This window comes from Prorops nasuta, unplaced genomic scaffold (genome assembly GCF_024137725.1).
Source record: "Prorops nasuta isolate Cenicafe-Biocafe unplaced genomic scaffold, Cenicafe_Pnas_1.2 PNAS00005, whole genome shotgun sequence".
Lineage (NCBI taxonomy): Eukaryota > Metazoa > Arthropoda > Insecta > Hymenoptera > Bethylidae > Prorops > Prorops nasuta.
The window spans coordinates 3854622-3879144 of record NW_027116802.1 but is presented as its reverse complement, the minus strand read 5'-3'; the positions used below and the strand labels follow the sequence as shown (position 1 = coordinate 3879144).

General features: G+C 39.5%; 1 protein-coding gene across 1 annotated transcript; it reads right to left on the bottom strand.

Annotated features, from left to right (window-relative positions):
* Positions 1–815: 815 nt before the first annotated feature.
* On the bottom strand, positions 816–23426 carry LOC136773603 (uncharacterized). The gene is made up of 2 exons (XM_066727383.1): positions 21799–23426; positions 816–1080 (listed from the first exon to the last, which is right to left on the bottom strand). The coding sequence occupies exons 1-2, from the start codon at positions 23089–23091 to the stop codon at positions 829–831; spliced, it is 1545 nt and encodes a 514-aa protein (XP_066583480.1). The 5' UTR covers positions 23092–23426; the 3' UTR covers positions 816–828.
* Between the last annotated feature and the right edge of the window lie 1097 nt (positions 23427–24523).

Below are 24523 nucleotides of genomic sequence, written 5' to 3'. Positions count from 1 at the left end.
GGATCATAGTATATTACAGAAATCGGAAGAAATAATTTTTAAGAAGAAATATCGTGAGTAAATGTGTTTTAGCTATTTTTAAGAACAATTGTAGGTTAAATATGAAGCTAAATGATATAATTTCGTTGAATTGGACATTTAATTGAATTGGTTAAAATTAAAATGCGATTTCTGCAACGTATATAGATCGAGGAAAAGGGACACGAGAGTTGGTTGTTAAACTTGAGTAAATGCGAGGAGGAGTGGTTCGAATAAAAAGCGGAATATCCGGCTGGCTGGCTGGCACGGGTGCCTTCAGCCCTTAAAGGTTTTACGAGGCAACTTTACTGCTCCGTTTCTCCTTTAACCGCTCATCTTCTCTGCTGGCCCATTCCAAATCACGTATCACTAACACAAATACCAATCCATCCACTCTCGCACACCAATGCCATCAAACCCTAAGCTTCTCGTATTGGTGATTTCACAGTCTTAAATCAATGAAAAATCGAGCACAAAGGTTCACCGTGCAATCCAATGAAGATAGTCGGTAAATCATGCTCGAATGTAATAAAATATTAAAATATATGCAAATACATAAGAAAGAAGTTAGGATTGTTGGTACTGGCGTGGCGTCGTTTTTCGCAAATATTATAAACATCGCTCGGTTTTCTATCCAATGAAAAATATAAGTTATTATACTAAGGTAATACTCGCTCTTTTTTTTTGTCTAATGCAATTTTTGGAATTAAATACTAAATAAGACTCGTAGAATTCTTCCTGTCTTATAATGGTAGTTTTTCATTTTTAAAGACCGAAGATTTTGTGGAACGGCTTTTAAATGGCGTGGTGCTAAAGTCTTCTGAGGTTTCGTTTACTCTGCCTAGAGCCGACGATGATTCGCTTGTTGCGCTTTGTGGGGGTAGCAAGCAGAGGAGTCTTGCAGGGTCCCGTATGGGGTCTGGAAGAACAGGAAGCGCAGAACTCTATCGAGCAGCCCTGCCTCGAACAGTTTCCCAGATTCTTCTCCACATTCATGTGACATGGAAACGAACACCTCGGGCAGGGTAACAATTGCTCCCCTGGCTCTAACGTTCGACTAGCCTGTAAAACAAAAAAACTTGTGTTAATATTTCATCGAAATAATTCTCCCCTTCAAATTTCATTAAAATATATTAAATTTGAGAAACACATATCGTATGAAAATATCGTAATTATAAATAATATAAAATAGGTGACTTTTCCACACTTTGCAAAAAGTATCAAGAGTCTAAAATTCTAGTTTTATTGACGGAATAATCGTTATGCCAATAAAAGGTGAAACATGTACAATGATCATCTAATTCCAATGACTTTAATTTCGCCTTACATTTATCGTTCACACAAAACTACAAAAACTTGGTTACTTTAATAAGAATAATAATGCTAGGCTATACAAGTTGTAGGAAATACCTGCTTTCCTCCGAGAGAAATCAATTAAAGTATAACCGATATATTTATATTTATATATGGTGTGCCACTAAAATCGCACCAAAACACAGACTCAAAAATTCACTTAATTTCGAAACTATAGCAAATATCAATTGTTTACTTCAGAAATTTGATAATGCATATAAGTACAGATGGTACGAAAGGCATGTATAAAAAATTCATATATCATTGATTATTACGCAGATAAGTGCGAGTTCTTTACGTGCACACACTCGCCTACCTTCAATGGTACGCGTACCCTGTATTATAATTCATGGAATTGAGATAACTTGGCGTATTGCTAGCTGCAGCAACCGAGTTCTTAGAATTACGATATGTTGACACCATATATTACTCGCTACAAATAATTGTGCGTATCAAAAATCTTTTCGTCTTCGTATTCATTTCTTGATAAATATACGAAGAAAGAGATTTCCTATAAAAATACTTTTATATGAAGTACTAAATATTATTATATTATTCACTAAATTTCTCGAGCTTTTACTTAAATTTTGCTAAACTAGTCCATTAAAACTATATTCAGATCATTAAAAATTATCACCTAGCAATTAATTGGATAATACTTGCAGGATTTCTTTGCGTCGAAACTTTGATTACACTATCTAGCATGATCAAGAGGACATACGATAGTGTCTCGAGGGCGAATAATTAAAAAAAGGCACCGCGACAATTAATAAGTTCTATCAATTTTGGAGGAATTTTTTTAATAGATGAAATGCAGAATTAATTTTTTCTTCCATAACTGCAAATAAGTATTTTAAGTGTTCAATATTTAGCTGGTGTGTAAAATTATTAGTTGTTTCTTAAAACAGTTGTCCAACGGTGGTTAACTTTACATGTGGATTTAATTTGACGTATACGAGAGTAGCAATGCAGGAAATGAACGAGCGATTAGTTGATATTTTAGCCTGTCCAAGCGAACTGAAACTTTAGACTGACGAGTGGACCAAAAGTTTAGCCGTTGGAATAGAAAGGAAATTTTCGGTAGACGAAACACCATCCAAGAAATTCGTTATCTTCAGCAAAACATCTATACGCCTACTGTCTAATAATTCATAAATTTCCAACAATCGGTTAATACTTTGATAAAATAATATCGCGCTATGACAGGAGGCAAAAACACAAATTGTCCATAACGTTGTAATCGATAAAAATACAAGAGAGCAGCGTTGAAAAAATTGATAATAGCAATTTCTACACTTTAGTCCTTCGATCAATTATCTCCAAACAGTTTCAATGCTGATTTAATTGTCGAAATTAATTTCATCAGTCAGGATCCTTGTTGAATAAAACGCGCGAGATTAATTATGCATGCAAAGCGATTTGTCATTAGTTCTAAATACAAATTACTTTATCGCTTTGTCCAGTGTGGCCAGCCACATTTCTTGAGTGAGACGTCAAAAATATTAACGACAAAGTAGTCATAACCGAGAATTAATAGCATCGTGCGAGATAAAATCAGCGAATTCGCGAGTTTGCAATGTCGGCTGGCAAGAATTGTATGGCTTGCTCTACGAAAAATTGATGCGAACTGGAAGATTTAGAAAACGGGGATTGTGATGCAAATAGCTCGGGACACCAGAGCGTTCCTCAGACCTCCTGACAAATTCGGACCATTTATCCCCGTCCAGAAGGGAAATATCACGTTTCGGAATGTGTCGGCATTATCTGTAATTCGATACCTCTTCTTAATCGATTAGTAAGCGAAAATTAATATATAGAAAAAGGACGGTAACTCTATTAAACATTTATTTATTCGCTCGACCCTCTTACCTAAATTATTGCCTCTTATACGCACCTCCGTCCTTATAAGATTACGCCAAGCGCGAAAATATTAAAAAAAGAATGAGAGAAAAATACAAGACGATTGCATTAGATTAATTTATTCGCTCTCGAATAATTTCTTTTTTATTCTCACTCTTAAATGGCACCGCGGGAGTTTGGAGAAGTAGGGACCGTTTAGTCCCTTTCACCTTTCTCATCGAATCAAGAAGGTTACGCGTAATTCGATATCTTCATCCGACCAACATTGTAAGTATTGAATTACGAATTTCGAATTATCGCTCACAGTTGGCTTGTTTTTTGAAAGAGGACGCTGCTTTCCCAAAAAGAGAAGAAATCGTTTCCCCGAAGGAAGGAAAATTCCAAAAAGGAAGATGATTCGAGCTGATAAGAAAATCATTTCGCGATTTAAAGAAATTTACCCACTTTGGTGTTTATTTGTTTAGAGTTTTAAAAGCGACGAAAGCTCTCTGCCAAGATGAGTATAAAAATGGAGAAAAAGGCTCGAAGATTGTGTTGTTAAATATTTGGGTGATGCGGTCGCGCGTGAATATAAAGCTAATTGCTTGGCTTTGGATGATATTGTGTGGGACCAACCAACGCTGGCCATCTGCTCTCTCCCGTCGGATGCATCTAAACTTTTTTGCTACTTTCTTCCAGCAAAGAGAGCCCCATGAGTCACACTCGTACTCGCTTCTATATATATATATATATGCAACGTACCAAACTCACTCCCGTTGCACTCTCTATTAATCACTGAAAAAGATTTGCTCCTCGAAAGATTTCTCAACTTCTCTTCGTGAAATTTACAACAAAGTGGCGTAAGAATAATAAAAATAAATAGTGCGAGATAGAAACAGGAATAGCTTTGTATTAAATTGCTATTTAACACTCTCAATGAATACCTAAGGAGAGTTTCTCAAATCGAAAACTTTTTCAGCTTCTTACGAGATTGGCAAGAAAATGGCACATAAACAGAATAAAACTATAAGCGGTAGATGGAGCAAAAGAATAAGCGAATAATTTGAATCATTTAATTTGGTACAACTGAACCATATAATCTCTATTTCTCGATTGTCGCTATAGGTATTGGATTGACAAAAGTCTCGTTAGCTTCTATTACACGCGGGAATAGACGCTACCGAGAACCACAACAAAGCGGCAGGTGCCTTGATCTTCGTGACGCATCACTTTGGTATACCGAACGTCCTCTAATTACATAATCCAATTAACCGAACAAGCACGATAAATGAAAGGCTCGCTCAACATTAAGCTAAATAAATTTCTGCGATACACGTCAATTAATATAATATTCAAGCCAATCGATATAAATTAAGCGTGTCATTGCAGTAATACAGAATCAATCTAATGAAACAATGCAATATTAACGAATAAATCGCATTATTAAGAAAAAGCGGAATAAAAAAGTTGAGGCATAATTCAGATATCACACGAGTGTTTAAAGATATAGCATATGTGGGACCAACCGAGAGTCTAGATAACAAAAATCCTGGTATCGGTGAATTGTGAATTTTGGTCTATAGAAGGAAACGATGGTGGAGGGGGGAGAAGTTTCGCATGGTAACGCGATCTATTTGGGGTTGGCCAATGCAAGGCCCCGCGAAACGTGGGAGAGGAATACTTTTACCTTGATTCTCGAAACGGCCCCAGTCTTGCCTCGCCTCAGGCTTTCGCTTTCCAGGAGCAATTTTTTGACACGCGTGACTAAAGTAGTTACTCGTAAACATTCGCGACACTGCAATAACGCAAAGAATATTTTTGTAATGAGAAAAATCGTGAAATTGGCAGAATTCCACTCAGAGATTCGCGGAGTTATGATGAGAGAGAAATGAAAGATTGATTGGGAGGAAGCTTATAGGAAGGATGTTATAATTGCGCAAGTGTAAATAATTAAGAGACACGTATACATTTAGGATATGGATATAGAGTTACCGAGAGAGACTCAAGTGGGCCAGAGAATCGCCGACGTGCCGGCGCACCGGCCACTCTCGTCAGATGTATCATTATCTCGGGCTGACTGTTGCTATGCAATTAGAGTCCGTTAATCGGCATGCTCGCCTCGCCTCGCCAGTTCGCTACCACGACCACGGCACAGTCAGTCCATGACACTACTCTTGGTCCGGCTACGAAGAGGAGGAGGAGGAGGAGGAGGAGGAAGAGTGGGAGATTCGCGGCAAGCCAAGGATATACACAATGGCAAAACATCGAACTGAAGGAAGATGGATGAGGCAAAAGGAGGAGGAGAAGGGAGCTTTGCAGAAAAATAAAGGATCCAGAATGAGAGACTATAAGGAGCAGAGTGGCGAAGAAAAAAGGAGGAGGAGAGAGCCAGGGAGGAGGAAGAAATTCGTGAGAAAGGCTAAGAGTATGCTACACGTATATAGGAAGTGTATAGAAGAAAGACGGGACAAAAGGGAGATAGGGATAATTGGCCATATTTTGTATTAAATAAGGGATGGGGGATACCGAGGCATTGTGCTCCGGGCAGATTAGCCTATCGCGCTTCGGAGGAATGAAATATTCACCAATTTGTTACGTAGCTGTAAAAACTGGACAGTGAAAGCCTTTTTGGTCGAGAATAAGGAGCGTGCTGATAAGGATTAATCTCTATATTAAAAAAAGAAGTAACAGTGAAGAGAGATTTTTTGTACGAAAGTATAGAAATGTTGATGATGAATTTCGTGTGTATGTGGGAGGCCGAGTGTGAGGTCGGAAGTAAGGGGGGAGGAGGTGAAGGAAAGGAGAAAGAGCCAGAAAAGAAGAGAAAGAGTAGAAAAAGGAGGAGAAAGAGGGAGGGAAGAAAAGCGATTGGCCGAAGAGAGGACCAATCTGAAGGAGGAACGAAGCTGAACGAAGATGGCGATAACAACAATAACAACCGCACGTGGATCTCCTGAGCCGCCGCCGGATGAGAGAATCCGCGCTCTCTCCCGCCTTTTCTCGTACGTACCATCCTTCTTTATTTTTCTCCTCATCTTCACCGTAACGAAACTAAATTTTCAAGCGTCCGAATATTTTATGGCCCGCTGCGAAATTGGCTGGAGGTCTTGATCATCGATTTCCGTTTTCGAGCCTCCGAAACTCATCAGCCGCTTCCATGCGCCGATATTTATGGGAAAAATGCAAATTGCAACGTTCGTTATTCCTAGGATAAAACGTCAAATTTTCAACCCCACCCCTCCCCCTTCCACCGCACCTCATCAATTTTCAAATTCTCCCCATTTTTGGCTAAATTAGCAAAGCAAACTTTTACTAGAATCGGAAATGACTAATGCGTGAAATGTGCAGAGTTTGCAATGCGATATAATTTTCGAGTTTGATAATCAATGGAGATTTCTTTAGAAAAATTTATTTTACGTATCAGTCTGATGGACAGACGAGGATGGAGTGTCAATGAGGCGCTTCCAGAGAACTGCGTTCATTAAGATTTGAATGACCTTGGGTGGGGAAGAGCTCGGGTGCGGCGCGCGCACTGCGCGGGAAACTGTTGCCATGCGCCCTCCACGAGACTCCCATTCAAGCAACTATCAACGTAGAAATTCCTAGCTGTTCAAAAGTCAATCTTTGCATCGAGTGTAAGATCAAATTACGAGACTGCTTGATGAATGTTATTAAAATGCAAATTAACGTCTATTTTTATTAAAAGAAAAAAACACTAAATTAAACAATTTTAAACAAAAAATATTAAAATTGGACGATAAAAGTGAAGATAATAAAGAAAAATAGAATAAAAATGGTTTTGAGAGAATTGCTAAATGTGATAAAATATTAGGAGATTTTAGCGAACAATGGAATCGTGTATCGGTTTAGTTTGTGACTTGGCGTACGCGCGCGCTTGACTAGGACAGAGAAGAGAAGAGCTGGAAGCTGTTGCCATGCGACTTTTTGGGGGCACCGTTTACACAGCCGGAATAATACGTAGAAGCGTAGTGCGATGTCGATGTCGGTTAACTTTGACATTTCCAAATGATTATTGCACCATCAAAATACTTTAAAATTAATCGAAACAACCATTTTTTTAATTTTGTAACTATTTAAACAATAAATACATGGTATTGAATTTAAACGAATTTATACAGTGATTTTTTTTTAATGTATTGTTTTTTTAAGGTCTCATTTCTTTGTAACACGGAATGCTGACACTCACTGAACTATTCGGAGTTTACTTATAGAGATTGAAACGATAGAGATGACGACTCGAGAGATTATAGTCTTCTCTTCTTAATGTTTGAATCAAATATATTATTTATAAAGCAGTATTGAATTTTATAATAAAATAACCATACAATATGCAAATATTATTTTTACTAAGATTTACATATTTTTATTTAACGGCTTATTTATTAAAATATACATTACCGCTTGATAATTAGGTCAATTATCCTAAAACATTAATATTCTTAAATGTATATATATATATATATATATATATACACTTGGAGCTGTTAAAAAGGTAAACATAAAATCATTCCTTCGCCTTACTAATTAAATTCACACCCACCGTCGAAATCTGCAACTAAAGTGGAAAAAGGACATTTTATTAAAAGAAAGCAAATATTCAGTAGAATTTTCTTCGGACGATAATCATTGGATGCAGCCGAATGGTTGCGTGGAAAATTTCGAAACTCTTCGACTCTTGAAGCAGTATTCTCCACGCTGTCCTAAGTAGTGGGATATGAAACTATGTAGCCTATAACATTGTGGGGATATTTTGAAAGCTTGGGTCAAGAAAGGGTCTAACGCGAAGCAACTTTGTGGCACAAAGAATTCACTGTTCCCAAAGTAAAGAAAAACGTTCAGCTGCTACGTGTTGCTATACGCTCGTTTTCAAATCATTTTCTAGAAACGAGGATCCTGCTGGAACTTTGAACTGCAGAATTGTTTACGAATGACTAAGCCAACGAAGGTCGTGACTCTTGCACAAAAATCTCTCGAATGGCACTATAGGTATAGTTTCGAATAAAAACATATGAACGTTACAAATTAATCTTTAAACGCGTAATAGTAAAAAATGCTTTTAATCACAAATTTGAATCTGTGCGTTCACACACGGAGAACAAAAAATTTCATAAAAAGCAACAATCAAGGATTCAAGCTGAGAAGTTGCGCAGTTGCGATCTTCAAGGACGGGAGGTCCTTAAACGCTCACGGGTGAGCATTGTTGATGACGATGAAGCGTTGACTATTCAAGTGCGTGAAAACTGTTCGAGATCGCGAGCCACGCGTGTCATTAAACATACATTATTCAAGAGATTTGGAAAAAAATGTCTCGTTGCGAATTCAGCACGTTGCACTGTAACCGGGTAGCAACAGGACCCGGCAACAGGACTTGGTTCTCTCGTTTTTGCCCCTCCCCAACCCCATCGGTTGCTTTCTCGTCTCTTTCTCTCTTCCCCCGCACCTCTCCCGCGCACCATCACCCCTCCCCTCCCTATACCCCCCCCCCCCCCACTTCTTACTTTTTCGGCTAAACATTTTGCGTCACGCGCTTTCTCATCGATCGCTAATGGCAACTGACGATACATTTCGCATGTTTGCAACAATTTCAAGTTTAACAAATTCGAATGAACGTTCGATCGATGTTCATATAAATAGTATACAAAATTGTGTTTAAAGAAAAAACTTATTATGTGCTCATTATAATCAGCTATTTGCACGACTTATTTTCTCATCGTAAATTTTATTATGCTTATGAAAATAAGTACATTATACACGGCTGTTGTAATACTAATATTTTGACTGGCTGATTTATAGACGGTTAGCAAGCAACGCGTGAATTTTCATATCTATGCATAGCGAATTTACGTGGGTATGCCTTTCTCTCTCTCTCTCTCTCTACATTCAGCGAGTAAGCGAGCACTCGCTTTTTGTCTCGTTTATCCGTGTTATTCCAGGATAACACGCGTAGATCGATGCTTCGTATACAAAGGCTACAAGAGCCTCGGCGAAAATTCTCTGAATTTTTAATGATTTCTTGTGTGACTTTATGTCCAATCAATATCCATTCATTTTTTCATCCTATTGTATTCTATCGAGTATAAATAAATCTGTGTGTACAAATTTGGCGATTTTCAATCGATGGTTGCATGGACTGGTAAGAAAGCCAATTTCAAAGGCAAACTAACCGAAATTTTATTATGGCAGTTGCTAATCCATGGGTTGGAAATGGTAGCTCAGGAAATCCGGGTCTGGGAGGATCTAAGGACACTTACTCGTGCAATCAGGTCGATCTAAATTAACGGAGACATCCCCCCGCCCCATCCTCCCCTACGGAAGAACACGCTGGTCCTTATTCGAATAGCGTGACCCTTCGGATCCTCCTTGGAATTTGCCAATGGCGTAAAACAATTTTATCCGTCGCTTAAAGCAATCTGCATTCACAGAAACGCTATGTATTTTAAAAAATTTATATAAATCACCACTGCACTAATTAGTTTCTTTAAAGAAACTCTGATAGAAATTTGTGATTCGATCGATAAGAGCTTCGAAATCCAATAGAAATTCGTCCTTGTTTATTTGTTAGTAAGAGAATATAGTTTAATTAGAATGGAGGAAGGGAGTAATTTATAGGACGGTGCACGCCACTGCACTGAATTATTGTCACACGGTTGCTCATTATCGAGCTTCGTTAGTGGTGAATTTGAAGGAACAAGCTGTTCGCGAAACGGTCCTCTCTCCCCTCGGACCTCGTACTTGTGCAGGTAGCTACCACTAATTGTCAGTATTTCGATCGGCTACACCTGATTTCTCCAGCGGAGCCCTTAAAGACTTAGTCTCGCTTGTTTTGCTACTAGAAAAAGAGAAAAGAACCGACAGAAAAACCTTTGCCGTGATGAATGATTTAATTTTATTTAATCGCCTATCTTCCCTGGCTTGTTCAGGTAAAAAATATCGAAAAAACCAAACTTGACACGGTTCTCTTCCTTTTTTCTTGCAGAAATGTTGAATTTCAGAGGGTGCTCGAAAAGGTGCCTCATCACTGAAGCGAACGGAACGATTATCAAGTTTGTTTTGCTAAGTAAACAAAACTTTGCGAATTCTGGGTGGGTATATGTATAGCAAGGTAGTGGGTATGTAAGCAAGTTCTGTATAATCATGGTGATGGGAATTCGCGAGGAGTGAGAGAGAGAGAGAGAGAGAGAGAGAGAGAGAGAGAGAGAGAGAGAGAGAGAGACCACCTGTGAGTCCCATTGAAAGTGGCTGAATGAATGAACGGGTAAACCGGACGTGGATGAAGTCAGCTATAGAAGCTTATCTTGCTCACTTGCTTGAAAGTGATCAGATCACGGTCCGGCTTTATCTACTAGATTTCCCACTGTTTCACTTATACAGATCTCTCATGAATAACACTAACAGATTCTAATTAAGGATTATTAGCAGCTGTCTCACCGTTCTTTGAGAAAATCTACGGTTCGATTATTGTATCGATCGCTAAATCACGTTCCCTTCGGTAACGACCTTCTGTCCGACAAGAAAAAATACTTTATTCAATCTATTATATTGTCTGTATAGGAAGAACGAGTGAGACATTTTTATGCCCGGAAAAGCTCATTTTCCGACCGAAGGATCGGCAGGTGCATTCTTAAAATGCTCCTTGGTCCTTCTGGCAAACATAAGCTGTAAGAGCCTCGGCCATATGGCATATATATTCTACTACTAGACCAATCTTCATTTTACTGCTACGTTGTTACAGGTCATTATGTTTCTTCAGTAGGAGAACTTTATTTTCCCAACTTTCGTCTTTTAAATTTCACCTCTAAGTCATTCAATAAAAACCCTATTTTAATTATAAAAGTTTTGAAGAGAAAATTGCCGTTAATTAGTAAACGATAAGCATAGCTTGTTGAAGAAGCGAAAACAATTTTGAATACACAGTTATTAACAGATTTGGGACATCCTTTTGTTGGAACGCACGCAGACTTTTAATTCGTAGGTGTCGAAGCATGCTAACATTCATTTGTGTCAATAGGGAGCGTGATAGGAATAAAATCTGTTGTGTGTGGAATCACTTGTACCTTGACTCATAACTCATTAAGCTTCGTTAGCCTATCGAACCGATTTTATACAACCATAAATTGCTTCTTCGATATTTTCTCGTCTGAAAAAAAAACTTTTTAAGTTTTATATTGTAGAATTTTTATAAACATTGAAATCAATTTAGCTATTTATTTTGGTACAGGAAAGAACTCAGCCTTGCCCTAATATATTCTTTATACGAATTACACAAGTCAAAATGTTGTCTAGGTCGTGCAAAAGGTCTGCGCTGAAAACGACGCAATCAAGCAAGTATCATAAAAGAAGGAACGTGCCAGCTCGAGTAATGATTGACGATTTCTTTATGTAAATAAACGAGTAACGCCTATCATTGCTCCTTTAAAGCGCACGGACCAGCCTTTTTAAGAACGCTTTCACACAATACAGTTTATTTACTCTCAAATGAAAGCTCGTTTCGGGACTTTATTAGCATTGAAGATATACTATAACTATATATAAGTGAGTGTTAAAAGCGTGTAAGATTGCGCTTTGGTGCCGCGTAGATATTTCGGAGCCTCGATGATTCGGAATATCGGTAGCCGATCGATACCGATGACGAGAAGAGGCTGTGAGGAGGGGATAGGATAGGAGAGGGGTAACTGTAAAAGAAGGGGGAGAGTGGAATGGGCGAAATGTCGGTGAGTTGGCGCGCAGAAGAGAGAAACGGGGACTAGGAGATGACGTAACGTTGTTTACTTTTAAAGCTTCCCTTGGCAACAGGTCGCCTTCCGCGGTTCTAGGACGCTGGAAGGAGGACCAGTCACGGCTCAAAACAACGGAGAAAGGAAGACAGAGAGAAAGAGAGAGAGAGAGGGGGAATGGCATTCAGAGAAATGTCGACCACTGTGCGCCCGTGAATAAATATTATTCATAGGCATCGGCCGGCGGCCCCTCTCTGTCCTTCCTGATTTCTCTAACGTTCACCGTTTCCCGCCAATTGCCGCATGCACTCGATTCGCGCATGCGCAGGGACAGAATCTATTCTATCGCACTATTATTCTTTTTTACAAATTCTGAGGATTTATTTGTAGCTTCTAAAATTTCTTGGAATCGCAATAATCAATTGGCAAATTTTAAATAGAACAATGTACACTTTGCTTAAAATAGAACACTTTTTAAATTACTTTGAGCGCGAATTCCGCTGTAGAAATACTGTTAGGGACGAGTTTCGGGTAAAACAACGCAGGTGCGGGTAAGCGACGGTATTGGGGGTACAAAGGGGGGGGGGGGGTTAGAAAGGGGCATGTGGGAGAGGGAGGGGGACGTATAAGGGGGTGAAAAACGTGGCTGAGCAGTAAGGCGGGCTTTTGTGACGGGCCGTGCGCACAATCGGCTGGCGAATAATCGCGCGTGGCGATTGGTCGAGCCAAGCGGACCCTGTTGGCTTGGCTGTGATCTCCTCCTGGCGAGTGGCGGCTGCATAGCAACAAGGACCGTTTTCTCTTTCTATCTTCACGTGCGCCCTGAGCCGGCCGGCAGGCCACCCGTCGCAGGCCGCGGCGCAATAGCAGAGGGGAGCTGGCCGAGCCAGCGAGGACCGAAGGACGGAGATTGTTGAGAGAGAGAGAGAGAGAGAGAGAGAGAGAGAGAGAGAGAGAGATACGTCTATATAGAGAGGTGGGACGAGGATGGAGATAAAAACAGTCAGTTCGACGCGCTCGCATGGAAACAGAGACGGATAGAAAACACGTAGCTCAATACTAATATTCGACACTATTATCGCGCAAAAAATAACAAAGCTGCTTCCGATTCTTGAAGAAAAATAAATGTTAGATAAAAATGTTGACAATGAAATATAATTTTTTGCGTAGAGTAAGATAATATTGATATTTTGGAATAATAAAATTTGGAACAAGAACGGATTATTTTATGTATGACATAGATTTTGTAGAACACAAAGAGGAATTTGTTGGAATGTGCAGGAACTTCAATATGTTGCGTGAGAAAGGGACAAGCGGAAATATAGTGATGGGAATATTTGATTTTCTACTCGGTCAGAGAGATAGGCTACACTGTGTTGCTACATTGTGAAGCCCCAAATCAACCGAGCCACTTAAACTTCGTTACAACCCGTAGCTGTATTTTTTCTCATCTAACGATCAGCCAATGATTGTTAACGCACGTTGATTAACAGCCTCAAATATCATGGTAGAAAAGGACTTTATGTATAGCGTCAACAATGTAGCGATGAAAAATAATCAATATTATTAAACTTTTACAACGAATAAATATGATTTTTGTGGCACTTAATCCAAAACCTTTCGTCTGCAACTATTCAATCCAATATACATAATTTTATACTGATATAAATTGAAGTAATTAAAATTATTCTTTGGTGTACCAGATAACACTGGGATGTGATATCCGTCGTGTAAAAGAGAAGAAAAATTGGGCGCTAAGAATTAATTTTTGTGCTATGATACTTGGCCGTCACAATGTGGTGGCCACGCTAACGCTAACACGAGCAGCTTTTAAATCAACCTACCACGGAGCATCCGCTACTTTTCTTTTTCTATCGAGTGAGAGCACCGTAAGGTCCATGATACCTCGAAGGGGGTCTATCCAACATAGTCAATGTTGACAGCTGTCAAGTAATACGCGATCTGACACCGAGTTTATTACTTTAGCTCGGCGCCAGTTTTCAAATTTACTCTCGGCAATCTTTTTCGTTCTTTACAACGATAAAACCTTCAAATTCGCAACGCGCCAGATGGAACATTCAAATTTCGTTCTGCGTCAGAATTTAATTCTATTCGGCCACGCAATGCGCTCTCCTCCTCCACTCTTCCATTTACCCCTACCAAGCACTTTTTAATGATCCTCCGCTGAATCCATATAACTTTAACAACTAATAACTCACGACACTTCATCAACGTTTAATCGCCAATGTTCTTTCATTTCCAGGAATGAAAGGGTTTCCGTACTGCTTAATTTATGCAGGGTTTACGAGTGGACTGATATTTCCTCGCGGATTTCGATATTATTGAATACGCTTTTTCGTTCCAGGTAATCGGACATTTACATACTTTCCGCAATCGGTATATTCTTCGGTACCCCAGAGTCGGGCGAGTGACTGATTTTAGGACGAGAATTTTAGTTTCTTTCGTCGTAATTAAGAAGATTTTTTCATGCCACTGATTTAAATATCCTTTGATGAGGCCGGTACGCTAAATCAAATTTCGGCTACTCGTATATCTTGAACTACTAATAGGGAATGTTTAATTAGCTGTATGGACGTTTATGCGAGAACAGTTTACGAAAGTGCACTCTAGACGGATCGAAGTTTGCTAAAAGAACAGGAACATCGCAGTGTATTCGAATAAACTATCCACGCTTTCCTGTTAGAGTTCTCTGCTGAGCCGGGACAAACGAGAAGTCGATCATTGCGTGTTCGAGGAATTATATAGATAATGACGTCAAGAAGCTGGGTGATTGGGGGACGACTAATATATATATGCTATATACTATGCTGATGGTAAACACAACATACGTATATACGTTTCAATGTGATCCATCTCGCACTCAACGTCTTACCTGGTAGTCTCTAGAAAAATTTTCACGACACGAGCGATGACGGGCCTTTTCTTAGAAACGAAACGCGGGGTTTTCACACAAAGCTGAATAGCCGAAGGCTACCAATCACCGTGCTTCAATCTGTTCCAACAACAAAAGCATCTATAGAAATCCTGCTGAATTTTTTCCACTCATTATAATTTACGACTCGACTCTTTACATATAGATATATGTAAACGCGTCGATAAGCAGCATAGAGAGAGAGAGAGAGAGAGAGAGAGATGTGGGAGACTAATAATTTAATCGAAAGATAAATTTGATTCGTTCGCGCTCGAGCAATTGTAAGAAAAGAACGAAGCGAGGTACAAGGCAATTTGGCACTTAAATTTAACGAGCAGGAAACGAAATAATTTCTAACAGACTCACGAATCATTTTCACGATGAAGCTACGACTCACATTTCCTTCAACTTTTTTCCTACGTGGCTAGCCTCGATAAGATATCCTTGGATTATCGGAACCTTAAATTAGCTGTTATCGTTATAATTAAGTGTACCGAAAGGATCCTGAGTAATCGTATCGGAAATTGATCGTTTTGACTGCGGTAGATAAGGAAGAGAGAGAGGCGAGTAACTAAAGGGGCGTCGCAGTACGCGCGCACGCAAGGCTAGTTGGAAAGGAGACTGGGGTACAAAAAGCTCTTGTGAACAGCTGTCGCTAGTTTGGTTTATCATTCTAGGCAGGGGAGGTTTCTCTGTTTTCTCTCTTACTCTTACATTTTTCGTCCTTTACCACCCTTGGTCGTCTCTCTTTGTCTTTATCCGTTTCCACTTTGTCTCTTCAGCCCCCCCCCCTCTGTCTCCCTCTCTTTCACTCTCAGCAACTCTCGCGTTAGCACTATGTTGCGCCTTCGGTCACCATTTCCAGGCTTTTCAAAAGCAAACCCGTGGGGATATATAGGGGCAGCTGCTGTGCATTCCTACAGACCTATCTCTCCACTCCGCCCTAAACTCTCTCTCTCTCTCTCTCACTCTTTACTACTCTTGATACCATCCAAAACTTTTCTTGATTTTCTATCTCGATTTTACTTCGTTTGCCTATACTCGCTTCTTTGGAAATGGTCAAAGAAACTCTACAAAAAAAAAAACGTCTGACCCAAACTAACAACATTAATCTTCTCCACGGTTTCTCTTTGATTAGGGCTACGACTTTGTAGAGGTTCACAATGTGGAGGCTAACTTTGTAGCTTGGAAGAACCTACGCTCTTTCGTAACCTTCCAGAAACGACTCTCGAAGAAAATATTTTTCTCGACTTTACCAAGATTACTAACGAAAGCATTATAACAAAGTTGCAAATTTATTGCTACAAAATTGGTATAACTAAATATAAAAATATTAGGTAAAAGTTTTTAAGTCAAAACAGGTATCTTTTGTAAAATATTGATAAAAATATATATAATTAAGAGATTTAGTGTGGTTTGGTCCAGTTTTAGGCTGGAATTGGACCGATTTAATTTAAAAAGGATAAGGTATGAGAGCGGCGATAAATAATAGGAAAAAGGTGTGGGAAGGAAGGAGAACTGGTAGGGTGTACAGTATATCTTAAGGAGAGATAGGAGAAATTACGTTATCCTTGCTTTGCTGGTAGGCTATCTGGTCGCAAAAGGGTTAAAGGGCTCGGTTCCATTGAAAGCGTGTCACGCTGACTCTGTTACTATGCGAGATAAAATCCAGTGAGCGATTGGGCCAATTCGTATCTGCACCGGAAGTAGCCGACCCGAACGAACTTTTATGGCCTTTTCTCACTCGGCTCTTTCGCAGATTGCATAATATAGCAAACTGTCGTCGGTGTAAATGCAATGCTCGATCTCAACGAAAATTTATGGCCTTTTCTCTCCTCTTTCTCTCTCTCTCTTTTCCTTGACTATCTCGATCATTACTGCACAAATAATAAAGAGCAAAACTGTGGGTAAACGCGTACCTATCTGTCCCAAGACAACGTACGAATTGACGAGGAAAATGCTCGCACCCTGTTCCTCCTGCTGAATTAAACATGAATAGCAACAGGTGAGAAACTAATGAGACAGAAAAAATGAATGGGGTACGGATCTTCCCACAATCCAATGAATATTAATTTACAACCTTTGAGTGTTAAATAACCACGTGTCTAAATTACGTATTATATTGAAAATCTTAAAATCGCCTTGTATAAATATGAACACAATATTATTGTAGCTTATGAGATTAAAGGTTGAACAAGTATCGAGGAGTTATAGTTTGGAAGCCCTTGCATACATTGTGTGTTATTAGGCTGAGCCTTATCGAGAGTCTAGAAGGAAGTTATATTTGCTTTCCACAGGAGTCGTATTCTTGACTCGCAGCTACCGCGTGTCGCAAGTTGCAGTCTTGGACTTCCTGTGGGACTACGGGTGCAGGGTGGTGGCCGTTACAGGCTCCTGTTAAGCACGTACCGTATAAACAACGGCGCGTCTTAGGTGTGCCACATTCTCAAAGGCAACGTGACTCTTTGTAGTGCAGTGTCCTTGTTCGAGTCGTTGGAATAATTCTCCAACATAATTATACAACAGCAACAAAATTATACACTAAATTGTGTATCCTCGCTGGGTCGATTATTGACTAATTTGATCGATCGATAATCTAAACGTAGTCATAATGATTCAATGCGATCGACATTAATGATTGTTCTTTCGCTTTAGGTCTGTGTCCTCGTTACTTCGACGTTTCATTTGGTAATATTTTAAGAGTATAGTGGTCACACAGTGACCAGGAGGATGAAAAATACGAGGACACAGCTTTACCTATATAAAACATACAAAAATTAGATTAATGTTGACCCAAGATCTACGATAATGGAGACAGTTTTTGAGTAGAAAAATGTCTATGTAGGGTGAGTGCGATATGGAAAACGGAAGCACCTGCACCCTCAGCTGTTGTATCCACGCATGACAACTCTCACGACGCAATTTCTATTTCCGCAATATTTACAGTCTATCTGTGGGATCTACATACCGGTATCAATTATTATGAAAAGCTCTTGCTATTTAAAATACAATTTTCCTTACTTCGAGTACAAGTAATATTCCACAATCAGACAATTAAGATCGTTATGCCGATACAATTTGGTCGCTTATAGAAAAAACAGTGAAGAAAAACGGTTGTGGCCACTTACCTGGAAAAATATGACGCAAATTTGCGCATATCGCGTTATTAAGTAATTGTTGCGCATTCCGGTAAGATTATCCGGCCCATATATTTTCTCGTTACATATGTCATTTTTGTTCAGAAATATAAATGGACAGCTCGCTAACCGTTGCAAGCTACTTTACGCTCCACGGAGCGTGGAGGTGGTGCACCTGGCCAGGTGATAAAAAAAACGAGCCTTTCGGCACGCGATACGACCCGAACCTTCCGATATAAACATTTTTCCAAATCGAAACACAAACATTAAATGTGGCCTTCCACAAACATCGATAATTCTGTTAGGAAAGACCATTGTGACAAGAAATGAGATTAGTATAAAACGAGAGAAAGCCAATATACTCGAAAACTATATACCTTTCTCAAATAAGAAAGTCATGCGATAAGAAAACAATAGGTTTAAAAATAGAAATATTTGAGTGAAAATCTGCATTTTTCTGTGTTCAACTGATATTAAAAATCAGTAGGCCAGCCGAAAAATAACATTAACATAGAGCGAGAGAAAGCCAATTTATTGGAAAAATCCAGTTTCCTTGAACATGCAAGAAAAGAAAAGTGGAAGAACGGTGGAATTAAAAATTGAAGAAAATTTGGAAAAGCAAAGAAATTCGAGCGGAAGAGTGCATTGTTCTAGCCAGACGAGAGAATATTTCGTGGTCCTCGAGTTATTGTGCGGTTGCAATTATTTTCCTAACCGCACAAAGAAGAAGAAAGGAGTCCGGAGTGTAGTTGCATGGGGCAGGGGTAACAGGAAATTCAGGCAAAGCTCAGGACGCTTGGCTACTCACGACCGTTTTATCCGTTGACTCCTTAGCCGGCTAATTATAGAAGAAAAAAATTTCTTCCTTCCGTCCTCGATAATTTTCGTGCGGACGTGGATCGGTAGGAAGGAGAAAATCCTGCAGACTGTGGCTGAAAGGGAGAAAGGAGGGAGCGTTTCCTTCTCTCCCCGATGCGTAGTAAAGCGTACTATACACGCCGGCCACTTTCGGGTCTTCGCTTCGCTTTGCCTCAGGTAAAGAAGGAGTGGAGTAAGCCGAAGAATGCACGTGAGAAACGAAATAAGGGTATGCTCGAATTTCCAGCCAACCTTGCAGAGGGAGATTCATCCACGATCCGTGCAGCATTTCACTTTCCTTCGTGACAATTTAAAATATACCAAACATAACTTTCCACATTATAGTAAAATCGCAAAGGACAAATATTCGAATGTTGCTATTAAAAATCGCTTGATAATTATCATACGTAGACTGATCAAGAAGCAATAAACTGTGATTATGAAGCAAAGAAGCGAGATTATTCGAACGAGAAGAATTTTATAGAAATTGGCAGAGCGAGAGTGCACGAAAGCTGCCGAATCAATATTGATGTTGCCAGTTGCATTCTGCAACTTTTTATATTCGACAGTGGCTTTATATCTAGCTGTGTCCACAAGCTGGTAACACACAGAGAGGTGCCTTGTGCCGTAGGTATCCCAGGGCCAGTGCGAGCCCTTGTGAGAAGGCCGAGAAGGGCCAAGCAAAAAGGGTACGCTTGTCTTTTGTTTTACTGCCAGATACGATAATATATTCGCATTGTTGTCGGCGGGCCGCCCCATTGGCCGCCGGAGGCTACACGCGCGGCGCGTCTCACCATCTTTTACCAGTTTTACCCCCTCTGCACAGGCTTTCTCTCTTTTCGGTGCACAGAGCCTCTCCCCCATTGATATATCGATTGCCCGAATCGATTTATACAAGATTTCTCTCTGCCGATGCATAAACAAATAAATATATTCTCCAATGCATTTGAGAGAGTATATCGGAGGAATCGGATAGAAATAAATTCTAAGGATGTAAGAGCAATAGGAGGAGCGGTTTAAGGATGAGATGACACCAGCAATTCTTATCAGAGAACGTTTAACAAAGACTCTTGATTCATCTGGCTTAGCTCTGCATGCACTATCGCAATCTAATGCGAGGAGGAATGCGTTGATGCGTCCAGACAGTGAGAGCGAAACTCTGTGGGAAGAAGAGGACGAGCGTGGATGATTATACTTAAGGGAGGATCATCGGAATTTATAATCATATTTTCCACTGTAATTTAATAATTTAGCAAATAGCTGCCGGAGCCATTTCTTCCTATAGAAAATAATATATAAGGGCGAATTTGTCGGGTATTAAATTTGTTCGGGTAAATCGCAAACGACTCGAGAGTCGTTTATAGGGTAAATATGTCTCTTGTTGAATATCTGCTTATTCGTACATCCAAGGTCTTACCTGATGTCGTGGCGAATAAAATTGATCGGTACGTGTTTCTCGAAGGGAGAAACAATAAAGGGAGAGAAAGAGAAAAGGAGAGAGAGAGAGAGGGAGCGAGAGCGAGTATAGTGCTCGTCATACTTAAGGGCAGATCTGAATCAACGCGCGCGCGATTCCATTTTTTACTGTAATCCAGGAATTTGACAAATAAGCTGGATTGCAAATGTTCTTTCTTGTTATAAAAAATATTTCATAAAAACAGAGCAAATTGTAAACTCTGAAACGGATCATGGAAGAAATGTTTGTTGTGGAGTGCGCGCGTTTACTGTTGTTAACGATCTTGCCTGATATCGTAGAGAATAAAACTGATCGGTATTTCAAAGAGAGAAACAATAATAAATCAGTGTCAAGTGTAGAGTTCTGACGAGCGAAATGCTCGAGCGATTTAATGCGGGGAAAGCTCATTTACAACAGGAATTCGTACAACGGTGCCAATTTGCTGAAACGGAACTCAGACTACTACTGATGATCGTTCGTCGGTCCTGAGCGAAAGAGAATCGCGATGATTGACGGTACGCGATCCCGGCAAAGCTTAATTAAGGTTCTGCCAAGGGTTTCACAATGCTACGAGAGAGCCAAGTGAATTTTACATCTTCCAGAGAGCAGCGCGTCGTACAAATCAAGCAAATCGTCCTCATCGCTCAAATATGCGCCTTTTACTTTTTTTCTACCCTTTTCCAATAAACACAATATTAATCTTTAACATCTGTCAAAGATATCCGAGAAAATTATCTATTCGAAATTAATCATATCTCGAGCTGCTATACAATTTTTAATCTACTTCGACCTCCGCTCGATCATTCCATTTCTATAATCCTAATTTCCAAATCGACTTTGAGGATTAGCAATCGATCGATGGGAAGTAGGCATTAAAATGATGCATGGATCACTGTCGACAGCACGATTATTCGTACTTTTCTCATGATAAAAGAATTACGAAGATTGTGTGACGGAACGTCCTGACCAACCACAGGCTTAATTACGATTTCGTTCAGACTACGCAATCTCATTTCCACTTTTTTTTCCCCATTATTTTACCATCTTTGCTCGAGTAATAATGTATGGAGCAGCGTGTTGCACTCAATTATTATTCATTATAGCTGAGACATTGTACAGGGATGACAACATCGCTACATTAGAGCTACAGAGCGATAAGAGCGAATATGACTCTGAGGAATAATATTCGCTCGGTCGGTCGTTGAACGTCTAAAATGACGCCCTGAGAAACTTTGCTACCTCCGTCGAGACATTTTCATTAATCAGTAACACCATCAGGGTCCATGGGAGAATTCGTTAAAGTTAAATTTGATACTTCTATTGCTGTGTACTTTGTTCAAATTGCTGTAAAAACTATGGGAACTGGGTTATTTCAAGTAAAATTATTCAAACAGAAATTAATTAATTTCATTAGTTTAATTAATTTCTCTTTTGAATATTAATTAATTCAATAAGGAGGGAGAGACTTACCTTGACAAAAGAATGAAATTTCACTTTGCTTGGTGAGACAGGAGGACTACTAGTAGGCCATGCATGCCTTTGCGTTTGCAGTAGATTTTGCACTTCTAGAAGATGTCCCTTCTTGAAGTACCTACTTTTTGGACTGGAAGGAATATCATTTTCCATTTTTAACTGCCTCGCAATTTGAAGATTTTCCTTGGTGGTCTTCTTCAGCATTATGAATCTCAGCCTTCTCATATTAGCTCTTGAATCGCTGGCACAGATTCTCTCCCAACTTTTAGATACCATACTAATGGAACAAAGATCTTCGGCTTCAAGATATGAAAAGATCTTGGAAACTATTCTCCAATGATTGCTCTTTTCCCCCAGTAAACTTAGCAGATCACAGGTTTTTTTGCCAGTATAGTCAGGAGTGGCTCTGGTACGATATAGTTTCACAGGACATGCCTTTGGACTGAAATCAAGCTTCTTCGGTTTGATATTGTTGGCAGTAACCAGGTCTGTGATTTTGAGCCTGCTTAATTTTTTATTTTCTACAGATGTTATAACAGGAATTCTTTTCCTGCTAGTAGGTGAAAAAATAGTGGTTGGCGAAGAAGGGTCTGAAGGGGGTGAGATTTTAATTTGAGGCGTACTATGTGGCACAATTAGTTTCATTTCCACATCCTCGTTGATGGGCTCACTCGCGATATAGGAAGAAGATGGAACTGTGGGTGATGCTGGGGAAAATAATATTTTCGTCTTAATAGAGGCCGGAGCTATTGGTTCGGTCGTCCTCCAGTTCCCCCTTGTCCTGCTCCTGAGCTCCATCCCAAATTCAAAATACTCCGAGGAAACATTTTGTTTTTCACTGTGCAAAAACAGACAATTACAATTCTTCTTTTTCTCTGACTCCTCCGAGAGAAAACTATCCTGCCCGAGCACGCTTTTCTTTCCATTGTAGCACGAAAAATCTTGACTCTGCTCTTTCCCTAATCCAGACTCTTCAGAAATTGACGTTTCTTGCCTTGAACTTTCCGCATTGACAAATTCCACCTCTGACACGTCCAACAAATGATTCAATTTCGATCTGTGACGAAGAAAACGTCCCGAGTTCCATGGTTCATTACGAATTCTTAATCTTTTCGACGAAGCGTAAGATCCCTGAGATTTGAGGAGATTGACAGATGTGAAACTGGTGGAATTTGGCGTTAAAGTTAAGTAACCACTGTCGCCGCTGGCATAACTGACAGAATTTCGGCTGCTCTTATTTATCTTTGCATGAGGAGTCTCGATGATGCTCGTGCTTTGTAGGCTCTCCATTATTACCACTTTCCAATCACTCTTTGTGAAAAAGACGCACAAATCTCACCCCCCAGCTGACACTCGTCCCCAACAAAAAACCTTTCATCCTCAAATTTCCAATAAAATTGGCTTTGTGCCGAAATTCTGTTGTTGAGCTATCTGTTAACCATATTTTCGGTAAAATAAATGCACTGTTATATATTTGAATGCTTGTCGAGGTTGAGTTTGGGGGTAGTTTCTGGGTTTCCAACCATCCGAGGGACACAGGTAACAGCCAGAACTGGTTAGAAGAATAGCGGGAAACGCACGAGGATACGAGCAGCTGCAGCTGCGCAACGCTCACGCTCCATCTACCTACTTTGGAGCCGCTCGCTTCAAAACTGCTTCGTTCAATTCCGTTGTCTCGCGCAAAACCCCTTAGAATTGCCGCGACCAATCAGAATGACCCTGTCATCCCGCCGACCTCGTCCGAGAATCCTGATTCGCTGAACTTTGTGGCGCCAACTCTTAATTGATAGCTGCTGCCTCTCTTGGCATAATTTGTAAGCTTTTCTGTTTGGAAAAATTTACGAAAAGAGAAGAAAACAGCGCGAAAATTACTAACTTTTCAATCATGTGTATTTTTGCATCCATCTTATAAATTTAATTTTTCCTGAATTTCTGTTTTTTATGTTTTGTACTTGTTTTAACTTTAATAAAGCTGGTATTAAGTTTGTTACAAAATTTGTGATTGGCCAATAATCATTGTTGGACACACTGGATTTGCGCTTGCATAATTTTTCTATATCTATGTTAAATTTTTTATAAATTAATTTTGTAAATTGAAACTTTTCTTTTTCATATAATTTGTTTTTCCTGCATACACAACGTAATGAATTTAAATTAACTTTTATCTTTATTGTTATAATTTAAATTTCAAAGTATTTCTGTTTACTCCGAGAATTAATAGTTATTTTAAATTAATTATACGTATAAAGTATATGGAAATAATTATTTATTTCTGAGAGAAGAGGGATGTGTGTGTGGGCGCTTATGTGCCACGTGCAGACATTTCGCAATATAGCGGAGTGCCGCCGATAACGCCGACAGGCGACACTCGACACTGCCGACTGTTGGCTGACTACCGAAATATACTGAACACAATGTTGTTTTGAGTCAAGAAGAGCGTGAGCAAAGTTGTTGGATAAGAATTTTTTAAACAATTATTGATTAATTAACGAAGAGATGGAATCTACCAAATCAAGTGATTCTGCTCCGAAACAGGCAATGGTTTATATTTGTGGAGGTAATTACGTTTTGCCACTAGTGGTATTTCTAACCTCAAATTTCTTTTATTATTTGCCATAAATTTTTAATCGCATGAGTGAGTTTTTTTATTTTAAACTGTAAACGTTTGTGTCTAGAATGTCATCACGATAATGAAATTCGCCCAAGGGATCCCATAAGATGT

What these genes read in the sequence shown, in the direction of transcription:
- LOC136773603 (XM_066727383.1), bottom strand. Translation starts at nt 23,091, where the DNA reads ATGGAGAGCCTACAAAGCACGAGCATCATCGAGACTCCTCATGCAAAG. An exon ending in AATTTCATTCTTTTGTCAAG is followed by an intron (nt 1,081 to 21,798) that starts GTAAGTCTCTCC and finishes TTTGTTTTACAG; the next exon opens with GCTAGTCGAACGTTAGAGCC.